The following is a 23,855-nucleotide window of genomic DNA, read 5'->3' as shown; positions in this document are numbered from 1 at the left end:
TTGGTTTCGTGAAAGACAGTTTTTCCACAGAGTGTAGGAGGGGATTGTTTTGGGATGATTCAAACACATTACATTTATTGTGTACTTTATTTCTATTATTATTACATTATAATATATAATGAAATGATTATATAACTCATCATAATATAGAATCTGTGGGAGCCCTGAGCTTGTTTTCCTGCAACTAGAAGGTCCCATCTGGGGATGATGGGTAACAATGATGGATCATCAGGCATTAGATCTCATAAGGAGCATGCAGCCTAGATCCCTTGCAAGTGCAGTTCACAGTAGGGTTCGTACTCCTCTGAGAATCTAATGCTGCCACTGCTGATCTGACAGGACGCAGAGCTCAGGCAGTAATGCAAGCCATGGGGAGCGGCTGTAAATATAGACGAAGCTTTGCTGGCTTGCCTGCTGCTCACCTCTTGGCTGCCTGGCCCATTTCCTAAGAGGCCATGGTCTGTCGCCTGGGGTTGAGGCCCTGGCATAGAGAATAAATTTAAAGAGAAATAGAGCCATGACACTTATGAGGAACTTATTGCAATGACAGTGACCTGTGTTTGGAGAAGAGTATCAGATTGGTGAGAAATGAATGGATTACACAACTCTTTAGAAGACAGCATCTTCCTAAATTGCCATTATGATTCCGTATCAGAGTGAAGCAGGCAATAGTGGTAACTTATAAAACTGGTCTTTTAAACAGGGAAGCATTTCAGTCATTGGTGTTACTCTTCAGAATTATTGATGTATTTGCAAATTTCCTTTGAATATCTATTTGTCCTCAAGAAAAGGTCTTTGACTTACATCTGTATCCATGTATCTTTTTTTTTTTCTTTTGAGACAGAGTTCTACTCTTTCACCCAGGCTGGAATGTAATGGTCTGATCTCCCCTCACTGCAACCTCTGCCTCCCAGTTTCAAGCGATTCTCCTGCTTCCATTTTAGTAGAGACGGGGTTTCATGTTGGCCAGGCTGGTCTCAAACTCCTGACCTCGTGATCCACCCACCTCTGCCTCCCAAAGTGCTGGGATTACAAGCATGAGCCACCACGCCTGGCCGTATCCGTGTATCTTAATCTAATTCCAAACATATTTAAATACTTGCAGTGGCTGAGAAACTCATGTTAACAGCCTTTTAGTTTGTATTTGGTGGTAATTGATAGGGTTCATTAGTGATATATGTTTAAATCAAACTCTGACTCTGAAAGTAAGAATGCATAAGGTAAATTTTCCCAATTTACTGATGAGCATGGAAATAAATTAGAATGATGGAAAACAATATGCTAAGCAAGTGCTTTCACAAAATTATTCCTGACATCTTTGAGATAAATGATCTGCCATTGAACCCTTCTTTCATTGTAGCATTCTTAGTGACCACTTATTTCAGGTAGCTCTGTGAAAATGGGTTTTGTTGTTCCTGTTAGTCAGCACAAAATAAAAATGATCATAAATCTTTTATAAAGATGAGGCTTGCATTAAAAAGAAAAGAAAACCTAATTGAAAGGCACTTTATGAGTGATTAATTTCATGCCAAATAAATCATTAGAAATTCATGATGGCTATAAAAAAGCAATCATTTGCAAAGTTGGAAAAAGCTAAATTCAATCTAGATATACTTTTCTAGTTTTAAAATGTGCATATCGGGGTGATATACCAATTGTGGAATTTTAACTTAATAGCCTTTTATTATAGGGAGGTTGTACTTGTGTGCTGTTGGGCTCTCAACCAGCTAATTACTTTCCCTCTGAATACTTTTATTTCATTTGATCATCTGTATTATATTAGGTTGGTGTAAAAGTAATTGCGGTTTTTGCCATTACTTTTAGTGTTTCTCTTGTTTCTTGCCTAATAATAATATATCTACTTAATATCATTTCAAACATATAACAAAGATTAGGATTTTTATATGTTATGGTTTTTAACATTTTAAAATATATTATTTTTTAAAAAGTATACACTATATACATGTACAGTTAAATATTAACAGCTATAGCATCAGGCCCCTTTTTAGGAAAACGAAGGGTACAATCTATGAACTTTCTCCCTAAGTCTCTGTAATTTACTCCAAACCAACTAAAAGAAGCTCTTCTCACATGTACCCCAAAACCTAAAATACAATTAAAAAAAAAAGTTAAATATGCATTCACCATACACACAGCCATTCTATTACCAAATATTTACTCAAAAGAAATAAAAACATACGTCCACTCAAAAAAAAAAAAAGAAGCTCTTCAGTAACCAATATTATTTATCCTACAACTCTTGTGTTTTTAAGAGTAGACATAATATGCTAAATTTGGAGAGCTGATTGTATTTGAAAGATAAAACTCTCTGCAGATCAGCCAGGTGTGGTGGCTCATGCCTGTAATCCTAGCACTTTGGAAGGCTGAGGTAGGTAGATCACCTGAGGTCAGGAGTTTGAGACCAGCCTGACCAACATGGCAAAATCCCATCTCTACTAATAATAAAATAAATGAATTTGACGTGGTGGCTGGTGCCTGTAATCCCAGCTACTTGGGAGGCTGAGGCAGGAAAATTGCTTGAACCCAGGGGGCAGAGGTTTCAGTGAGCTGAGATTGCATTACTTTACTCCAGCCTGGGCAAAAGAGCAAAACTCCATCTCAAAAAAAAAAGTCTGCAGGTTTAGATCTGTTGGTCAGTGCAAGACATCTTCTATGAAACTGCTTTTCATTATGGAATGCACGGAAAACAAACTAAATATGTAACATAGTGTAACATAAAATCACTTTTGCTTTTTAATCCCATGAATCTTGACATAACATGCACTACTATTTTGGAGGAATTAGTCAAACTAAAAAGAACCTCAGAATAAGTTGCTCATCATCATGACTGAACTGATTATTCAGTGGACAACTAAAATGCAGTGGTGATGTTAACTTTATTCTTTTCATATACTTCAAACCTTTAATTACCAGGAAAAATATTCTTTAGTATCACCGAGGACTTAGGCTTTAAAAGTGAACTACAAAAATTGTGGCGTAAAGTAGAATCATCATTTTTGTTTTAAGTGAAAGGCTCTTCATTTTACATTTACTATGCTATACATTATTGATTTTCTTCTCTGGTGTTGTTCTTTGCAGAGAGTGAATCTGTCCTTCGATTTTCCATTTTATGGCCACTTCCTACGTGAAATCACTGTGGCAACCGGGGGTAAGTGGTTTTCTACCCGTTCACCTTAAGTAATCTATGGTTTGACTACAGTTACTATTTTTAATTTACTCTATATTTCAAGATGGATATTTATTGAGAAAACCATTGTCTCTTCTCACAAAGTCATAGGTGTAAATAAAATCAAAGGAAGGGTATTGTTATTGGAAAAACTTTTCAGCAGAAAAACAAATTTATGATAATTTTCAGCCTAGATCAACTCGGCTTTTCTTCTAAATTTTAATTCATTTTTTTTTTTGGTACTATGGTAAGACTGTCCAAATGGCAGAAATCGGGATAAAGCTAGAAAGAAAGACTGCTTACTGAAGCTGCTGGTGACTTTAATTTTCTTTTAATGTATGTAGTTGCTATATATATATGTGTGTGTGTGTGTGCGCGCGCGCGCACGCGTGTCCGCGCATGTATATGTATACATATATGTGTATATGTATATATACTTACACACACATATGTATACAAAAACATGCAACCATATGCACATTAGCTTTGATCACTTTTTTCTTGACTATATTACCTATTTTGATTGACAACTCATTTGAGAGTCTTAAAATAAAAGCTAAAATCCAGCTCATATTTTTTAAAGTTTATTTTTCTCCACAAGCTTGGAGGTTAGTTTTGAGATTAGCAATATCTTAGCAAAGTAATTATCATTCTTTACTGTATATCTCAGAAGTCAGAAATATTTTAATCTTCAAGTGCTACTAGAAGAGATAAGCAAAATGCCAGAAAATATCCCTGTAAGCTTTATGATGAAGGGGTAGGGAAGAAGGAGTAAAAAACAGAAAAATGGAACAGTAAGTAAAGAAGTAATTAAAAGAAATCGCATAGGTGTGCAAAGAGGCTGTGAGCGTCTATGCCTAAAGTACCATAGACAGAGTCTCTTTCCTTCACTGTATCTTCCCAGGAGTCTTCTGGATGGTGTTGAAACCATGGTGAGCATTGCCATATTTTAATATAAGACCTAGAAGATATGTAGGATTCAGAAGAAGATTTGTAATTAGAAAGATCAACAAGCAAATGGAAGTTTTGTGAGCAACTACTCTGAGTGATGGTAAATAAAGCTACCTCTACCTTAGAGGTGTACAGGTTAGTGGAGTATTAGGCAAAGTAAGGCAGAATGTGGAGAATTGCTTAGGAAATACAAATGATGAAATATGCCCAGGTGCAGTGGCTCACACCTGTAGTCCCAGCTACTTTGGAAGCCCAGGTGGGAGGATTACTTGAGCCCAGGAGTTTAAGACAAGCCTGGGCAACACTGTGAGACCCCATATCTACAAAACCATTTTAAAAATTGATCAGGCATAGTGGGGTGCTCCTGTAGTCCCAGCTACTCAGGAGGCTGAGGCAGGAGGACCACTTGAGGCCAGGAGTTTAAGGCTGCACCGAGCTGTGGTCATGCCATTGCACTGCAGCCTGGCTGACAAAGCAAGACTCCATCTCTGAACATAATAAAATAAAATAAAATAAAATAATTAGCTGGTATGGTGGCATGCACCTGTAGTCTCAGCTACTTGAGAGGTTGAGGCAGGAGGATCACTAGAGGTTAGGAGTTTGAGGCTGCAGTGAGCTATGACCACACAGCTGCACCCCAGCCTGGGCAACAAAGCAAGATCCTGTCTCTAAAGAAAAAGCAAATGAAAATCAGAAAAATAAAATACAGATGATAAGCTATAGGTTTCCAGGGATGGTATAACTCAAATATGTATGCGTCTTAAATGAGAGTCATTTAAGACTATAGAAAAATTGTTCGAGGTGTTTCTTGGACAGTATGAGAATTTCTGTGGTTGTGCAGAGAAGGAAGAGAGGGTCACAGAGAGGAAGATCCTGAGTAATGAGGAGAAGGGCCAGGTATGTTTGGGATAGTAAATAATTGAATTTGAGTTATGTCATTGGTATCTTTACCAAAAAATGTGGCATATTAAGATTGGAAAAGTAGGTTGGGACAATTTTACAAAATGCCATAAGGGATAGTTTGAGTCATTAGCCCTTAATTAAGTAATAAACTTTAGGAAGGTGAATATAGATGCATGTATAATACATTAAAGTATAAAAATATTAAAATTAGTACATTTAATTGGAAGAATATTGCGACCATTTGTGTGAAAAATATTGAAGCCCTTGGTGATTTTGTTGCTTCAACCCAAGGAAAACAAATCATACCATTGGTACCAATTACGGAGTCAAGAAGAACTGGCTTTAGGGAAAACCAGTGGCTTCAATAGTGAAACTGAAATTTTGTGTGAAAAAAAGGACTATATCTAAATAGCATTGCTCACAAGAAGTATGTCTTTTGAGCTTATCAGGTATATCCAGTATAGTGCCAGGCATTTGATTAATTTTGTTGAAGGGTTAAATGAAAAGAGTAAGAGGAAAATTGAAGGATGGCCCCAATAAGCCAAGAATCATATCTTGTCCTCTCATGTCATAAAATATAACAGAAATATGATGATCTTAAAATACAGACATTAGGCATGTTTTCTGAAATTTAGGTGACCAGAGTTCTCTTGAATTTTTAAAAACTGAACTATGAACCACATGTGTTTAAAATGTGTACACACAGTGGTAAAAATGACAGTTTTGTATTTTCAATTTCTCAAATTGTCTTATCTTTAAGACTCATGTCAGCAATTCAGCCAATATGAAGTAAGACTTCCCCTAGCAGAGCTGGTAGATCAAACCCAAACAGATGGCTATATTATCATGGTGACTTGAAAGTGCCATTTTCCTTTGTAAAGATCCTCAAAATAAGTGAAAAAAATCTGGTGTCCTGAATGATCTCTATCTTCTTTCAAGGAAACACTAATGTAAAGGCACTCCTTTTGTTTCTCTACTTAAAACATACTGGCATGCAACTTGCATATTTCAATCTGTGCTCTGTTTAAAGAGGTAGAGCCAAGATAATCTACACATTGACCTGGGTTTCTTCAAAATGAAACCTGAGTGTCATGTAAAAGTTTCCTGCTAAGTACATCGCTTGCTTGCTCTTCCCTTGTTCATTTCATTCAATCAGTATTTCTTGAGCTTCTATAAAACACACAATACAAGATGCTTTGTTATATAAGAGAAGGTTAAGCTAAGTTCAGAAGTAGAATCAAAGAAGAGGAAGGGGTGTTGATAGGGTTTGGCTGTGTCCCCAACCAAATCTCATCTTGAACTGTAGCTCCCATAATTCCCACATGTCTTGGGAGGGACCAAGTGGGAGGTAATTGAATCATGGGGGCAGGTCTTTCCTGTGCTGTTCTCGTGATTAGTGAATAAGTGTCAGGAGAGCTGATGATTTTATAAAGGGGAGTTCCCTGCCCACACTCTCTCTTGCCTGCCACCGTGTAAGATGTGCTTTTGCTCCTCCTTTGCCTTCTGCCGTGATTGTCAGACTGCCCCAGCCATGTACAATTGTGAGTTCATTAAACTTCTTTCCTTTATAAATTACCAAGTCTTGGTATGCCTTTATTAACAGCATGAGAAAAGACTAATACAGGCATGATGTGAATAAGCAATAGAGAAGGCTGACTGCAAGTGCTGAAAGAGCAGAAGCTTGCTCAAAAAGGAGATGATGCTTGTTGGGCCAGTCTTAAGAACAGTCTGGGAAACTGCTAACCTTTGGCATTGACTTTAAAGGAAGGTAAAATTTTAGTAGGCAAAGAGGCAGTTGAGAAGTGGAGAAGGAAGAGGCATTCCAGACAAGGGTATGCTGAGCCAAGTGACAGTGCTGAGCCCATATTGGGCATATTTGGAGGGCTGTAAAGTAAATTAGTTTATCCTGAAGAGAGAGTTGGATTGAGTCTAGTGAAGGGGAGTTGGGAAGAGTGATGTGGAGTACTTTGAACATTAGAAATCTAGATGACATCCAGCAAGCACTGGGTTTCTCAGAGAAGTAGATCTGGCCTGATCTGTGAGTGGAAAGGGTGAAGGGAGTGAAAACATAAAAAGCAGTTACCAGTTTTTTGAATACTTTCTCGTGGGATACGATGCCTGAACTAGGATGGGTACAGTGGAAAAAGACACATGGACCCAGTGCAAGACCCATCATTTGAGTTTTTAGATCACTGTGGTCAGAAAGACTTCCAGCCAAAAGGATCCAGTAGTATGCAGTGAATCAAGCTAAGAACAGCTTCAAGGACTTCTGAACCATAGACTTTTGATGGATCTCTTGTGTGATTGACCAGACAGATCTTATAATCAGACAAACCTTTTTGACAGATGCTTACAATCTTAAAACGGTTCTTAACCATGGAAGGCTTGGAAGAAAAATGAAAACCACAAGTCAGGTTAAATAAAGTTGACTGCAGGCCATTCTAAATAGACCTGGGGCTAGGATTTCTAAGTAGAAACACAAAGATGCCTTTTTTGTTGACTGTCCAGTTCTTTTTGTGTTTACAAATTCCTCTTGAACCTGTTTCTACATTGGGTATGGGAAAAATTAAAGTGATATGTTTTCAAGGTGAATCCAAGCTGTACAAATAAATAAAGTGAATGCTTTAAACCACAATCCTCTTCATCTTACTTCATGGTTTTGCCACTTCCCATATCTCCTTGAAATCTCTCTCTCTCTCTCCACACAGACACAAATTTAAGATTGAAATTAAGTCAAGATAATGTCTTATGTTATTGCTAGGATCAGCACAATTTAAAAATGGAAAGTTGTTTAACAATATAGACGTATATATAGTTTACCACGGCCCGTCTTTGTATGTTATGCGTATCTTACTATGAATAAGCTTAAGTTTCTAATTTAAAATGTAAATTACAACTAAACATCTGCTCATTTATTTATAAACTATAAAAATAAAATCTTTGCCTATTAAGCGTTTTAATATTCAAAAGCTTCAATCATCCATATGTACCAAATGAATTGAAAATATCATCTTTATTTTCTGGTTCACTGATAGTGAAATCTGAAAGTATTCATTTATCTTTCGATGTCAAAAATACTTCAGAATACAAATATTTCAGGCACTAGAAAACAACTTCTCTGTGAATTTCATTAAAACATTTCCATTAGTGATATCACCAAGATGTGTTTTTTTTTTTATCACACTGCATATTTTCTATCTGAATATTTTAATTGGTTCTTTTTTATTATGCTGCTAGTGTAATCTTTTAAATGCTTGAAAAATGTAGATATAAGTTTGAGGATTTGATTTGTAATTTCTATAGCCATCGCTAGGAATGATATTTTTACCTGAGTCCATCATGGGTACAATTACTGTGATGAGATGGGAGCATGTGAAATGGGTTAATTATTACTTTATGTAATGGGGAAGAGAAGAGGTAACGTTATACAAATAATTTTGGCCCCGGTATGGAAGTATGTAGACAGATGGTGATTCTTAATTAAGACAATGTGTGGAATTGTGGGCAGTTGGACATGAGATTGAAAAGCAAAGGTGATGTAAATTTAAAGGCTAATAATGAATGTGTATTACTTACCTTGATCATATGAAGAATTTGTCTTCTCTTTATACATAGGTTTCTACTTACAGATTTCATAAGAAAGCTGTTTAAATTTTAGCTCTCTTTTATTTCATTTGCTATGTGGTAACTAATAAAATATTAAAATATTATATTAAGTAATACATTTAAATATCTGAAAAACTAATAATGTGGACACTTAAAAAGTCAAACAGGCCAAAGTACAATGTAAATCTCCCTTTTTCCTTTGCCTCTTAGTTCACCAGTTTCCCTCCCAAGAAAAAAATACCTTAATTTTGAGGTATGGTATGTTAAAATTCAAATTTAGAGTAGTTTCCTATATCTGACCAATAATCATTAGCTTTTTTTCTATTTAAATATTCCCACAAAGAGATTTTTAAAAATAATAATGCATGTTATCTTCACTGGGTTTTCAGGAAGTATATTACAAAATCTCCCAGTTCCTTTTTTGTTCTGGCTTTCAAATGGTAATATTTTAATTGTAGTCCCAAATAATATTTCATACTTTTTATAGGGACTTGATTAATAACAGGAATAAAAGGCTTTTTAGGAGAGGAAGAGAGTTAGTTATTACTCATGATGATTGATTTGTAAATACCAGCCATATCTTCTTTCAAGTGTATAAGCCCATAAAACAAAGCATGGTGTGTCCATTAACTTTCTGAATCTAGGGAGAAGGTGAATGGAGTTGTTTTGTGTTATTATTATTATTTACAGAGATCACAGGTTATGGTTATCTGGAGATCTATGCATGAATGAAAGATACTAAAGAGTTAGATGCTGGATTAAAGTAAATCCATTCCAACCTGGTTCACTAATTTCAAGTTACAAGCTCAAGTCTCAAGGATTCCTAGACAGAAAGATATATTGTGTGATGTCTGATCTGTTGCATCTAAATGATTCTCTGAAATAGACCTCCAAAAACCTGAGAGTTCATCTGAGCTGTCCTTGATAATTTACTCCTCCCTCAAACTGTCTAGTGTCAGCAGTAGATTCAGCAGCCTGGCCATTATTAGATATTTATTTATCTATTTATTTTGTAGACAGGATATTACTCTGTCACCCAGGCTGGAGTGCAGTGGCACAATCACAGCTCATTGCAGCCTTGACCTCCTGGGCTCAAGTGATCCTCCCACCTCTGCTCCCTAAGTAGCTTGGACTACAGGCATGCACCACTATGCCTGGCTAATTTTTAGATTTTCTGTAGAGGTGGGGTCTTACTGTGTTGCTCAGGCTGATCTCAAACTCTTAGCTTCTAGCAATTCTCCCATCTCAACCTCCCAAGGTGCTGGGATTACAGGTGTGAGACACTGAGCCAGCCTATATTGTTTTGTCCATCATGAATTGCATATTCACAAACACCTTTGTTTCTCCTGCATGGCTGTCCACACATGCAGTTTTTCATTAGCACTGGCTCCCCGTGGCAGGGGTGGGATAGTTGGAAATTAAGCCAGTGGGAGACCCAGAGAAGAACCAACCAGGAGCAAGAGTTGACTCAAGAGAAATCTGCAAGAAAAATACAAGAGGCAGAAATATGGGTAGAATGAAGGAAGACAATTAATTAGATGTGGACCAAAAAAGAGCAGATCATTGGCACATGATGGTTAAGTTGTGATTGGAGGACAGGAATGTGGGGAGGTAGATCAGCTGAGATGGGGGTTTGGGTAAAAAGTAAGGTCTCTAGGCTCATCCCCTTCTATTGCCATAACAGCCACAGAAGAGTCCACCAGTTACTAGTACTAGAATATTCCCTTAGGGATCTTTATACCAGAAAAGCATCATTCATCTTCTTCCAGCAGATCCAGGCTTTATTGGAGGCACTGGCCATAATATTTTTGCTTGTAGCCTTTCCTAGTCACTGCAGCAGTAATTCAGATAAATAGCCATTTTACGCACATGCTTCAGTACATCATTCCAGTTGAAAATAAAGGGTGTCTAAGTGACTCTGTTTAATTATTAAAGTAACAATGTATGCCAGATGCTCTAACATTGTCCAATCTTGGAAAATAAAGGAAAGAAATAGTAAATAGTGCAGGACAGACATTACACCCTGGCCATTTCAGAAATGAGTTCAAGAGAGCTCCCTAAATTCCTGCTTAAGCCAGAAATTGAGTTGCATTTTCTTAGAGAAGTAATCAGCATTCCAGGTTAAGATAAATAGACTTTTGAATCTAAATACTTGGGTTCATAAGCCAAGCCAATCATAACTCTATGATGTTCAGCAAATGACTTTATCTCTCAGGTCTCAGTTTTCTAACCTGTAAAATAGCATGATAAAAGTACTAGTTCATACATGTTTTGTGAAGATTAAATTAATTAACATATGTTAATGATAACTGTTTCATAGAAAATACTACATAGATAGCATATGCTATTACGGCGTTTTTTTCCCCACAAGTACATTTTCTCTTTTATTTCTTTTCAGAATGCTTTCTCTTTAAGGCTGCTGCTGCCTTTTTAGTTTGTCTGTTGTCTTTTTGATGACCTCATTCATTAGATTTCTCTCCATAAAGCATAGAAGGGGACTTAAGGAATGCTTAGGAATCTAACCCATTGTCATCTCTAACTGCTCCTTTTAAAGGCTGGCTCAACCATTCATGTCTGGGAAGTAGAATAGCATGTAAATAACTTGGGATATTTGCTTGATCAGGATGGCTACATCTATCATTTCTTGGTGCTGTCCAGAATCTCTCTAAAGATTGTCCCATGATGAGATTCTGGGACTTTGGGACACTGTCTGGAAATCTTACAAAATTTAACAATTTTGTAACACATGATAGAATCTTGAAATCTGTCTCTAATTGTGACAGAATAGTTTATAACTGGGTAGGAAGGCATTATTATCAGCAAGACATATATATTATTATACCCACATATTCATTCTGTCTTTTGCATAGCAAGAATTGTAGGGATAAGTCATCAAAGCATAAAGGTAGTTGTGGATAAAATGATTGGGATGGAAATGGACATTCCCCTGGGAAGCATCCAGGTAGCCTTGAGTTTTATCTAGTTGCTAACAATCCAATTAAAAAATGTATTAAAGATCCAACTTTGCAAAGTTAAATGTTAGTCCAATTTATATGTGACATTTGGCCTTTGAACTGGATTCCAAGTGTAGTGTAGTCACTATTTCATTACTACCTTTATTTTTGAGATCCTTTTCTATTTTTTAATACATTACAGAAAAGCGGTAGGTATAATGTGAAAGTAGCTAAAAACTATGCTCTCATTTACAGTTATGTAGCTCTGGAACTGAGAAACAGTACTAAAAGAGTAAATAGATCTAAATATTTTGTTGGCTAATTCTAATGGGGTTATGATGAGTTTAGATTACTTTGTTGATCTGACTAGCCTGAGGGCTGCAGAGAGATCTTCATTTAATCTACTGAAATTATTGTTCAAATGAGAAGCTTCTTTTGAAGGCAAAGAAAATGGAAGACAAATGTCTTTTAATTGGCTTATTGTCAATTTCCACAGCTAATTTTAAAAATAAGCATAATTTAGTTAATAGCTTATTTAGAAAATCCACAGCACTTTTAGATGACTCCAGAAAGATATAAAATAAAGATAATTTGGAGCAATTAGATTTTGTAAAAAAAAAAAAAAAAAAAAAAAAGTATAAATTATAGAGTGAAAACATTAACAATATTTTAACTGTGACCAGATATACAAAGCAAGTTTGCCATTTATTAATTTACTATTTATGATGTTTTAGTCATTAAGTTCTGAAAAAAAATTATTTTTCTTCCTTGTCCTCCTTCTCCTCCTCCTTCTCCACTTCTTTTTCTTCTTCTTTGAAGCATGATAATCTTGTCAGGTAACTTACTAGTTTCTTCCAAAATGCCTTGAAAATACAACTATTTTTCAAACTTTTACTCCAATGTATTTTTATAAACCAAGTTCACTGTTCTCACACTCTTTTCACCTTTCTACCTCTTAATAATTAAAGATTATCTTGGAGGAATTTTTAAAGCTATTTATTTTATTTTAGATAGAATCTAATAAATCTTGAGAGCAGCCTAGACAACACAGTGAGACTTCATCTCTACAGAAAAAAGAATTAGCCAGGCATAGTGGCACACTCCTATAGTCCCAGCTTTTTGGGAGGCTGAGGCAGGAGGATTGCTTGAGGCCAGGTGTTCAAGGCTGTAGTTAGCTATGATCATGACACTACACTGCAGCCTGAGTGACAGAGTGAGACCCTGTCAAAAAGAAAAAAAAAAAAAAAAAACCAATAACTAATAGCTGATAACATAATTTGGAGGTAATTGCGTACTCCCAATTTCCATATGGTTTGAAAAATAAGAGTCATGGAATATATGAGTAAAAATGAGTGTTACAAGATTATGTGTTAGCAAGGAAAGAATATTCATCATGATAATCAAGATATAATATTGTTAAGTATACTGTGATGGTAGTTTTTTAGAAATACGTAGCAATGAAAGGAAGAGCTAAGACTGCTTTGAAATGGTGACATTGTGTTAATGTTTCTATTTCCTAGTTTCCTAATATTCTGTCAAAAAATGTTGTTTATATTTCAGTCCTCTTATAATCATGATTATAAGGAGTGAGTAGGAATCTGATTCCTACCCGTTTATTTTAACAGAGAATGCTACCCATTTGTTCTAACACTACTTATCAGAGTTTTATTTCTCCCATGTGTAAGTATACAGTGCTACTTATATTCTGAATTATCTTATTTTCCACAGTGTTTGAAATATATTATTTAAATTAATCTGATTTATTTTATTATAAAACATAACAATATGTTAGAAGAGAAGAACTATTTTATAATCCTGATATTGGGAGCATTTTTCTAAGACTGATACAAAGCCTAGAAACCATAAAAGAAAATACTGAAAAAATGCATGTAATAAAACTTTCGTATGTTAAAAATTCATGGCATTTAAATGCCCTCACTTAAGAAAAGAGAAATAAAACCTGGGAAATACTGCAAGGAACTTAAACAAATTTCAAGAATAAAACAAATCCATCAAAATTGGGTGAACAATATGAACAGACACTTCTCAAAAGGAGACATTTGTGCAGCCAACAAACATATGAAAAAAGTTCATCATTGCTGGTCATTAGAGAAATGCAAATCAGAACCACAGTGAGATACCATCTCACGCCAGTTAGAATGACGATTAATAAAAAGTCAGGAAACAACAAATGCTGACAAGGCTGTGGAGAAATAGGAATGCTTCTACACTGTTGGTGGGAGTATAAATTAGTTCAACCATAGTGGAAGACAATGTGGCCATTCCTCAAAGATATAGAACCAAAAATAATATTTGACCCAGCAATCCCACTACAGGGTATATATCCAAAGGATTATAAATCATTCTGCTACAAAGACACATGCACATGTATGTTTATTGCTGCACTATTTACAATAGCAAAGACTTGGAACCAACCCAAATGCCCATCAATGATTGACTCAATAAAGACAATTTGGCGCTTATATACCATGGAATACTATAAAGTCATAAAAAAACAATGAGTTCATATCCTTTGCAGGGACATGGATGAAGCTGGACGCCATCATTCTCAGCAAACTAACACAGGAAAAGAAAACCAGACACTGCATGTTCTCACTCATAAGTGGGAGTTGAATAATGAGAACACAGGGAAGGGAACATCACACACCAGGGCCTGTCAGGATGTGGGGGGCAAGAGGAGGGAGAGCGTTAGTACAAACACCTAATGCATGCAGGACTTAAAACCTAGATGATGGGTTGATGGTGCAGCAAACCACCATGGCACATATATACCTATTTAACAAACCTGCACGTTCTGCACATGTATCCCAGAACTTAAAGTAAAATAAAATAAAACAAAAACAATGGAAAATATTTAAAACATATATGACATAGTAGAATACTCTGCGGCCTTTATGAGATACTTAATGAATGCTTAAGTATGTATTCTTATTAAAAAAAAACACAGGATGCAGATAAATGTTACTGACATATATATGTACATTTATATATGTGTATATATATGTGTATACAGACAGATGTGTTTATACATGCATAAGCTATCTCTAAAATAATTTGGAAGAAACATAGATATGCTTCCAAGTGAGCAGAAAAGAAAAATCTCTAGAGAGATACAAGAAGCTATTACTAGTGGTAACCCCCTAAGAGACTTGGCTGATGCCTGGAGATTAGGAATGGGAAAGAGATATAATTTTCACAATCATTTTTGCATTTCAAATGATGACTATGTGCATATATTCCTTTTCAAACAGCATTAATATTCAAAATTCTTTTTGGTAAAAATTGATAGGAGTAATTTCTGTAGTGTATTTGTTTTTATTTAATATTATCTCTTACTATGCATCTGTCAAGCAAAATAAACAATATTTAAGAGTATACAGTATACAGCTTTGTTTATAATCATTTTTATTTCAAAATATTTTAAGCTTTAGAGCTTGAGGCGGTAAAAATTGCTCATGAAATTGTCTATTTTGTTAAGAAAAAGTATTTAAATTGTTTATTAAAGGGCTTATGAGTACCATTCTAAAACAAGGAACCCACAGCTCTAGTTTATTATATTCAAGGTTCCTCTGGATAAAACTGAATTAATATCAAATTGCTGAATGTGGCAGTGAAAGAAGGGCAGAAAAAAGATTTTCATGATTCTTGGTTGAAATGTAACAGTTCCATTAGGAATAGTAGGTATCCCCACTTAATTAACCAATACGTATTTTTATGTTATTGGCGACTATTTAATTAACAATATAATAGTTACAAACTAAAAACAGATTCCCCAGACTAAGAAGAAACAAGAAAATCTAAGTGTTTTGTACGTATTATCCTAAGTCTTGCAATTTGGCAGCAAGAAGCACTGGGGCTTCAAGAGTAGACCAACGCAGAAATGGAGGTGGGTTAGAAATGGGTAAGGCCAAGACAGGAGGAGCTCCTATTGCAGTGTGACCAGGCATTTTTACATGAGGATGAACAAAGGGAGTAGTGGCTTTGGGCTTTAAACTGAGCAGGAGTCAAATTTTGGAAATAGAGCTCTTTTGGACCAAAGCGATACTTAAGTTCACTAAAGTCACTATGTTCTGATTGCAGGGACCTTGTCTTTGATTAAGGCTCCAAAAAGCTGGAGCCAGCCTTACAGCAAGCAGGAAGGTGGCATGAGAAGACACAGTAATACCTCCTTGAAACCACAGCTGCCTAGTTAAGGCGTAGGGCCAGAGGCTAGTATAGGCTAGAAGGAATAAACTAGTCTCTGGCCTTATACCTTAACTTGCAGACCATGAGATTCCTCTAAAAGACCGCTGTATGGAACAACACACAGCTGTTGGCTGCCCTTGGTAGATAAACTATTGGAGAGAAGGAAAACTTGGCCTGTTAGGACAGTCACAAATTCCTCTCTCTTATATTTGGTCAAGACTGTGTACAGTGAAGGATTTCTGAACCAGCTGCTGAAGGTGCTCATGAAGGCTGTGGCAGAGGTTTAAAAAAAAAAAGAAAAAGGTAATTCATTTGAGTTCTGGTTCTGGAAAAGTTCCCTGTCGAGAAAGCTGTACCTTTTAATATGGTCCCAGTGGCATCTTTCTCTCAGTGTCTTTCTTTCGGAATAAATATCTCGCCTTTTTCATATGTAAATGACACAACCCTGGGGTCAAGGACAAAAGCATGCATTTCTTTTTTTCCTCTAGAGGTGCTGGGTTGTTTTGTGGAATGGCTGCTTCTAAGCACATCTCCAAGCAGCTTGGCACCGTTAGTACCAAGCTCTCATCTGTGGGCTTTCAAAAAAAAAGAGAGAGAGAATGAGAACTGTGAGATTTAGTTTTTTTGTTTAAAAAAAAAAAAATCTTACTTTCATAGACTAAACTGCAACTGTGTTTTTCAACAGTTTGTGCTCAGCAGGTGGCTAGCACGGAACTGGTAAAATGTTAGAACGCTTTGCAGACTCTGCCTCAGAATTACTTGGAGTGTTTCTCTAAAATGTCCTGCTTACAGGACCAGCTCTGGAATTTCCATGAAGGAAGGGCTGAGGGTCAGTAACCTGGTTAGAAGGTGAGGGAAGGGGAGGATGATCTGCTAACCGATCTTTAAGCCGAGTTTGCATAGTATGCACATTTTTTGCTAAGATTCTGTTTCATTTTAGTAAAAATAGCAACATTTTCTAGTATTTCAAATGTCAAACTATATACGAAATGGATACTTAGAATTAATTGTTATGATTTGATTTGGGGAGACGTGGGAAAGTGATGTGGATATGGGGACCAAAAACCCATCTAACTACCTCTAGGTACCACCACTCCTACACAATTAAGACTGTCTGACACTTGGACCTGCGCATGTCATTTTCAACACATCCCCAAGAGGCTTCTCACGGTTAGTGTGCGTGCCTAGAGAAACAACATACACTTTAAGAAACAGAGTGCCTTTATGTAACATCTGGTCAGTGAGGACTGTGTAGTAAAAATGTAGTTATAAAAATCATTCTATTTGTACTGTCAAGAAAGCAATGAGAGGTTTTAGGCATAAATTCCTACAGCTGCATATAAATGGCAAAAGGAAAAAATAAGCCACTACTCATCCCTTAATAGAGAATCTAATTACTTTCTTGTAATGGTTTGCTTGACAAGTTAAGATTTAGACTGCAAAGCAGAATATTGTTCTTACAAGGCTCAATGTCACCTCTGTTTTGTTTCCATCATCCTGAGTTTTTCACTGGGGACACATGCTTGCTATTTTCACTGGTTTGTGCTCTGACTGTATTTAAAGATAGCTAGTACTTACTGACTTTCATTAACTTTTTCCAGATCTGTGCTCTAATCTATAATATATTTACTTACTGTACTCACTGCCCCCGCATTATTATTATTATTATTATTATTATTATTATTATTATTGAGACAGGGTCTTACCTGTCTCCCGGGCTGAAGTGCAGTGGGGTGATCATAGCTCACTGCAGCCTGGACCTCCTGGACTCGAGGAATCCTCCCATCTCAGCCACCCACATAGCTGGAATGTTAGGCACCAGCCAGCACACCTGACTACTTAATTTTTTTTTTTTTTTTTTTTTTTTTTTAGAGACTGTGTCTCCCTATGTTGTCCAGGCTGGTCTCAAACTCCTTGCTTCAAGCAATCCTCCCACTTCAGCCTCTCAAAGTGCTGGGATTACAGGCAGTAACCATTGTGCCCAGCTTTGCTACATTGTATTTTTAGGAAATTAGGGCACTCTGCATGTTGTTTTTGACATTTTCCTAAATGCAAAGCATGTGTTTACAGGCGCCTCTCAGCTTGGTCCAAATGCAGAATTTTCAGTGGCCTCTTCAAATTCACATTATAGTTGCCATTTGGATAAGATCTCAAGACAATACATAGAAGGGTAGGTTTTCTTTTTCCTCTCTTCAAGAACAAGATTCAAGGAGACAGCAACTGTTACAATCACCTCATTAAAATCACCCATTCTTGAAGTGAACATTTGTAGTAGCTCCTTGAAAAATCAAGCCTGTAGCATGCCTAAGCAGTTAACTTCAAAAAAATGATGTAAGCGCCAATTTGAATAACTGCTGTGCCACTTATACATAGCTTGTATTAAAAGCAATGTCTTTCCGAAGATTAAATCCTAACATATAGAACCTGTTGGATCCTAAATCTAGGGCAAAAGAACATAGAAGACATTTCTTCTGAATTTTAAAGGATAAAGAATACATTCATAATTAGTAAGGACTCCCTGTGAGCCCCTAATTCTGGAGAGGCAACAAAAAGAACACAAATGTCAAAAAGATGCTTTCGAAGGATTTGAATTTTATGACAGACAAATCTATTTTAGGTTGTTAGTTCAAATACATGGACTGTCTTCCCTATTGGAGTCAAACCTGCTTTGCTTTGTAGCAAGGCTACGCGGGTCTACACAGGACCCAGAATTTTACCTGAGAACCACTTCTTAAGTTTGTAGATACCACCCTCACCTCCATACTCTGGCTTGCAGAGGAGGTCTTCATGTGAGCTGTTTAGCTCAAAGCTACTGAGGATCTACCTGTAACTCAGAGAATATTTAAGATAATTTATTACTACTAAAAATGGTTGGCTTGCTGAGTAATTTAAAAAATTTGCCAAGTTGTCCATTTCCACAGAGTAAAGCACAATCCATCATTCTCATTCCATTTGCCTTCCACGGAGAATAACTTCCAGCCAATAAGTACTGATGTTGTCCAGGGAGATATTTCTTGAGCTACAGATGTAAAACCCTGAGTGGTCATAGATCCAATAGGAGCTTCTAACCTTATGTGATTTTTGTTCCTCCATTACATACAGTTTAAATAGTTAGGCTTTGACTTGTTGGCAGCTGGACATACTATCTCTGATGAAGAGCCACTTGCTAGCAATGAAAAAGCAATTTCTTAACCTAATGAAGTAGATAATTTAAAACCAAGGGTGATATATTTGCAGTTTGTTTTAAAAGAAAAATAAATAGGCTACATTTAGTATTAGCGTTTCTGTTATGGGACTATGGTTTTCACTGCCCATATGTATTTCATTAGAATTTTTATTAATGATTTCCCTACCACTTCCAACATATTCGTGAAGCTTCCTAACATTTTAATCAAAGGCACAAAGGGCACATTGGTTATAGCATTTGGTCACATTGCCATCTTCATGCCTTAACTTGAACGCTGATGAAGTACATTTTAGCCCAAATAGAATGAAAGAAACGGAAGGCATAAGTTCCTCTGGAACAGGCTCTATAATCATTATTCCTTTTCTTTTCCTAAAATCAAAATGATCTAAACAGCCATGGGTCAAAGAGTGAACATTCAAATACTTCAGAGCACTAGAGACCTAAGCAGCCTGGAGATGTTTCAAATCTACTTTAACTCTGCTTCTGACAAGTGGTCCCTAATGTGTAGAGTAAAGATATCTCCTAATGCTGCAATTTCTGTGCCAATGCTTATTTTAAATAGCTGCAATGAAGGAGCTAAATGTTTCCAGTATGTATTAAATTATTTTTAGTGAAGATCCCCAAGGCAAATGAGAATTTGTAGCCTTGCATTTAAGAGGAAAGCAGAATTATAAGTGAATAAGCTGTTTTTCTTGGTTGAGAAGAATTACTGGGGTTCAACATTTAGTGAACAGCTGTTACTCTGGGAGAACTTCGATTTAGTAATAGTTGTAAAGCCTGTTGTTAGTACTAGAGTCTGCTGTTTACATGGGACACTGCTGGGTACTGTTGAAGAAACAAACCAAAAGGCATGATCTTTGTCCCTAAGAAAGGTAGAGATAGATTGTAAACACCAACCATAGGAAACTATTCATAATTTCCACCTGGTAGGCAACTGAGTCTGTTGGTTAAAGGGGCAATCTGTGAAATAATATGGCCTCGGTTCAAATCTTGTCCCTGCTATTTACAGCTTTGTGTCTTCTTTTCCTTAGTCGTCTTATCTGAAAATTGGGTATAACAATCACACCTATCTTAAAAATTATTATGAGGAATAATATTATATTGAAAATGCCTAGAGCAGTCCTTAGCAAATGCTAAACACTCAATGAAAATTTGCTGCTTTTTATATTTGCTAAAGAATATATCTACTTTATGATTTAGGAGTATTAACACTGTATGTCATTTTTCCTCCAAATGGCATTTGACCTTTTCTGGAGCACATCGCTTCTGGGATATGCAGGCATAAGCTGGGCTCACAACTCATTGTCAGATTCATTCTAGTATCCATCTTCTTTCAACAGTGGGTGATTGAATCTGTGCTTTGTCAAAATCATAAGTAATACGGGTCACGGATCTTCAGAGCTACTCATAGTCAAAATAAGGAATGTTAACATTAGTAAAACTTAAAGATCTGCTGTTAAATTTTAAAAAAATGTATATGTGTGTATGTGTGCATGTGTGTGTGTGTTTAAATACAATGTAGAGATGTTAGCAAAGGCTTTGCAAGCCTAGACATAAAATCAATTTCCAATGTATGAGTCGTGAGTTCTTACGGAGGATGTAACATGTGGCTTGAATCTTGAAGTAAGAGTAGGCTTGTGGTAGGCTGAGAAGCTGGGGAAGAGAATTACAGGCAGCAGTAGTAGAAGAACAAGTAAACTGCATACATGTGTTTGGAGAATGTTGAGTAGTTCAGTGACTTGTGGTGAGAGTTACTAAGAGAGAAGGCCAGGAAGACAGATGAGTAATATTATGTACAAGTCCTAGGTATTAGGAGAAGGTTGAACTAACTTTATTTACTCACCAGTAGACTGAGGTCATTGAGGGTTTTTGGGAGAAAATTATTATGGTTTTCTTTCATTTATATCATGGAAGATAGATGGAAAATAGGGTCCTAGTCACAATTTTCCTAGTTTGATTAAAAAACAATGGTGTGCAAGTTGGGCCAAAGTGAAAGACTAGAAAGGAGGGGTTTGAGAGAGATAATAGTGCATCAACAAAACTTACTATATGCTAGTTCATTGCAAGTAAAAGACAGCCCAAGAGAGAATAATAATTAACTGAAATAGAAACGTGGAACAAATAACATCCACACATTTTGTGATGGTCCCAACTTTTTTATTTTAACACAGGCTGCATCTTGACTTTGTAAGAGTGATATGGGTCTTAGGTTCAAGTCTCTTTTTGCAGATTAGAGGGAAAGCCCATCGTTGCCTTGACTTGGGCACTCTGGCAAACTATAGCCTTGGTTAGTTGGCATTGCCAGGGCACTGCTGAGCATCAAGGAAGCTGGCTCACCACAAATGAAGCTGAATCTTCCCACTGGGTAAACCAGCTGTCCTAAGTGCTGGGTGCACAGAACCCGCAGGCGTTCATGGTGGTTCAACAGTGGTTCATATCTCTATCTTATGTCATCCTTTGGAGGATGACAGAAGAATGAAATATAAAACGGAAAAATGCCCATGTGTATTCTCAGATATAAGGTTATTTTTTCAAAGTACAGTTTCCACCAAAATCAAATAACAGCAACTCTTTCTCACGGAATATAAAGCAACACTCTTATAGCAACATCTGAAATGATAATAGAGGATTAGGAAGCCACAAAATCCAAGCAAGAAGTGGCCCTGGTGATGAGTACAGTCAATGAATTAGATGGAGGGGAAGATATGCAGGGAGATGAGTTGCGTAGTTTTTCTACTCACATGCCCTGGAGACAATATTGTCCATATATTTAACCTCATTTTTCTAACAGTTGTACGTCTAAATCTTCCTCTAATGCAAAAAGTTTTCTACATACTTTCAGTCTTCACCTTCCCCTCTCTCCTATGTAGCTCTTATGGTTTCCTGACTCATTGTTATTCTAATCTTGCCTTTCCAACTTTTCTTCACATAACAGAGTAACCTTCACATAACCTTTTTAAGAGGGGACTTATCCTTTCTGTTCAGCAGGAATTTCATGAAATTGAGGCTGTTCATTTCTCCTCCTCCTGCACTGAGTTTCAGCCATTTTTAACTACTTCCAGGTTTCCCTAACCCTCTTCCTCTTCGGTCCCTTATAAATGCTTGAACTTTCCAAATCTTTAAGTCTGGGAGGGCTCCTCCTTCTCATATTCCTTGCCTGGACTATCCCTGCAGGTCCTAGGGCCTCAGCTTGATGCACTTCTGCACAGAAACCACCCCCAGCCCCCAAGACTGAGTTCTGTGTCACCGGACTACTCTCTGTAGTACCTGGTCCTCCGACCTGTTGTAAAACATCTTTTCCTCTGTGCTGCAACTCCCTCCCTTTACCTCCACGCTCTTTGATGGCTTCACTGTTAGCCAAGCACTTAGGCAAATGCCTATCATAGACATCAAAGACAGCTAAAACATATTTACTGGATAAATACATGAGTGAATTTTATATATCTAACAACAGCCTTAGACAAATATTGACTAAGTGAAACTTCATTTTACTACCTATTATGTCCTAGGAAATTGAACACATGGACAATTTAACAAATGCTTTCTATGGAGGAAAGAAGGAAAGGACCACAGTGTTTTCAGGTTGTGGTTCTGTAATTTGTGAAATATGACATAAGTAATTGAGGGGCAGTGCTTTTAGCTTTAAATTAAGGCTTAAACTGATCATATGACTTTTACAACTTAAAATATATTTACTTTAAGCCTTATCTGGAGATCTATTTTTCAAAGTCTGTAACACTGACAGGACAGTTAATGTTGGGAAATGCATGTTATTGACTTTTCAAATTAAGATTCTACTTTGCTTGAATAAATATTTTTATAAATTCTATACTGTTAGCAACACTTGACCCATAGTAAGTGCTCAGTTAATATTGGTTGAATGGCCATAACTACAAAGGTTTTAGAAATTTAAAAGATGTTAAAAATGCTTACAAGGCATTTAAATTTTGGAAATAGATTTTGGACAAAATCTCATAGAGGTTGATTGTTGACAAGAAGTGAATGTCCCAGTGTTTTTGAATAAAATATTTATTATGTGTTGTAGGTTGAATAATGGCCACACAAAGATATCATGTCCCAATTCCTTAAAACCTGTAAATGTTACCTCATAAAGAAAAAAAAAGTCATTGCAGACAGGATCAAATTAAATATCTTGAGGGGAGATCGTGCTGGATTTTCAAGGTCATCCCTAAATGCAAATCACAAATACTTTATAAGAGGAAGGGAGAGGGCTATTTTATAGGCAGAACAGAAGGAAGCATTGCAACCACAGAGAAAGAGATTGGAGTGATGTGGCCACAAGCCAAGGGATGCCAGAAGGCAGAAGAAGTAAAGTACAGATTCTCTCCTAGAGCCTCCAGAGAGAGTCGAGCCTCGCTGGCACCTTGATTTCAACCCAGTGATACAGATCCTTGGACTGCTGGTCTCCAGAACTGTGAATGAATAAATGCATGTTGTTTTAAGCCACCATGTTTGTGGAAATTTGTTACAGCAGCCACAGGAAACAAATCTAATATCCATGTTATTGTTTCTTCTGTTCTTATAATGGATAAACCTGAGATTATAACTATATTATTGATACAAGTCTAGGGGAAAAACAAGTAGATTTTTGGATTCCATCATCCCTTTATGGAACAACTTTGTGTATAAAATAAATCACCATAATATTTATTTTACTTTCTCTCTCCCCAATCTTCATATTAGACCATAACTTAGGAGAACATAAGAGAAATATTAGGAGAATATGAATCCTAATATAGGATGTTAGGGTTATCAATATCTATATTAATAATTAGAGTCCATGTCTATTGTTTCTAATGGGCCATCCATTGGCAAATTTGAATTTCACCCTTGCTGAGCC

At 36.5% G+C, this 23,855-nt stretch overlaps 1 protein-coding gene across 1 annotated transcript in view; it reads left to right on the top strand.

The window, feature by feature from the left end:
• Nucleotides 1-23,855, top strand: part of PLXDC2 (plexin domain containing 2) — a 438,114-nt gene that overhangs the window by 237,680 nt on the left and 176,579 nt on the right. The window contains exon 4 of the mRNA XM_012450101.3: nt 3,100-3,169. Within this exon, the coding sequence (XP_012305524.2) occupies nt 3,100-3,169 (70 nt within the window). The remainder of the gene's footprint in view (nt 1-3,099; nt 3,170-23,855) is intronic.

The sequence above is a fragment of the Aotus nancymaae genome, unplaced genomic scaffold, assembly GCF_030222135.1.
Source record: "Aotus nancymaae isolate 86718 unplaced genomic scaffold, 86718_ANA_hifiasm-v0.15.2.pri h1tg000077l, whole genome shotgun sequence".
NCBI classification, from domain to species: Eukaryota; Metazoa; Chordata; class Mammalia; order Primates; family Aotidae; genus Aotus; species Aotus nancymaae.
The sequence above is the reverse complement of the archived record's forward strand: the minus strand, read 5'-3'. Positions and strand labels throughout refer to the sequence as shown.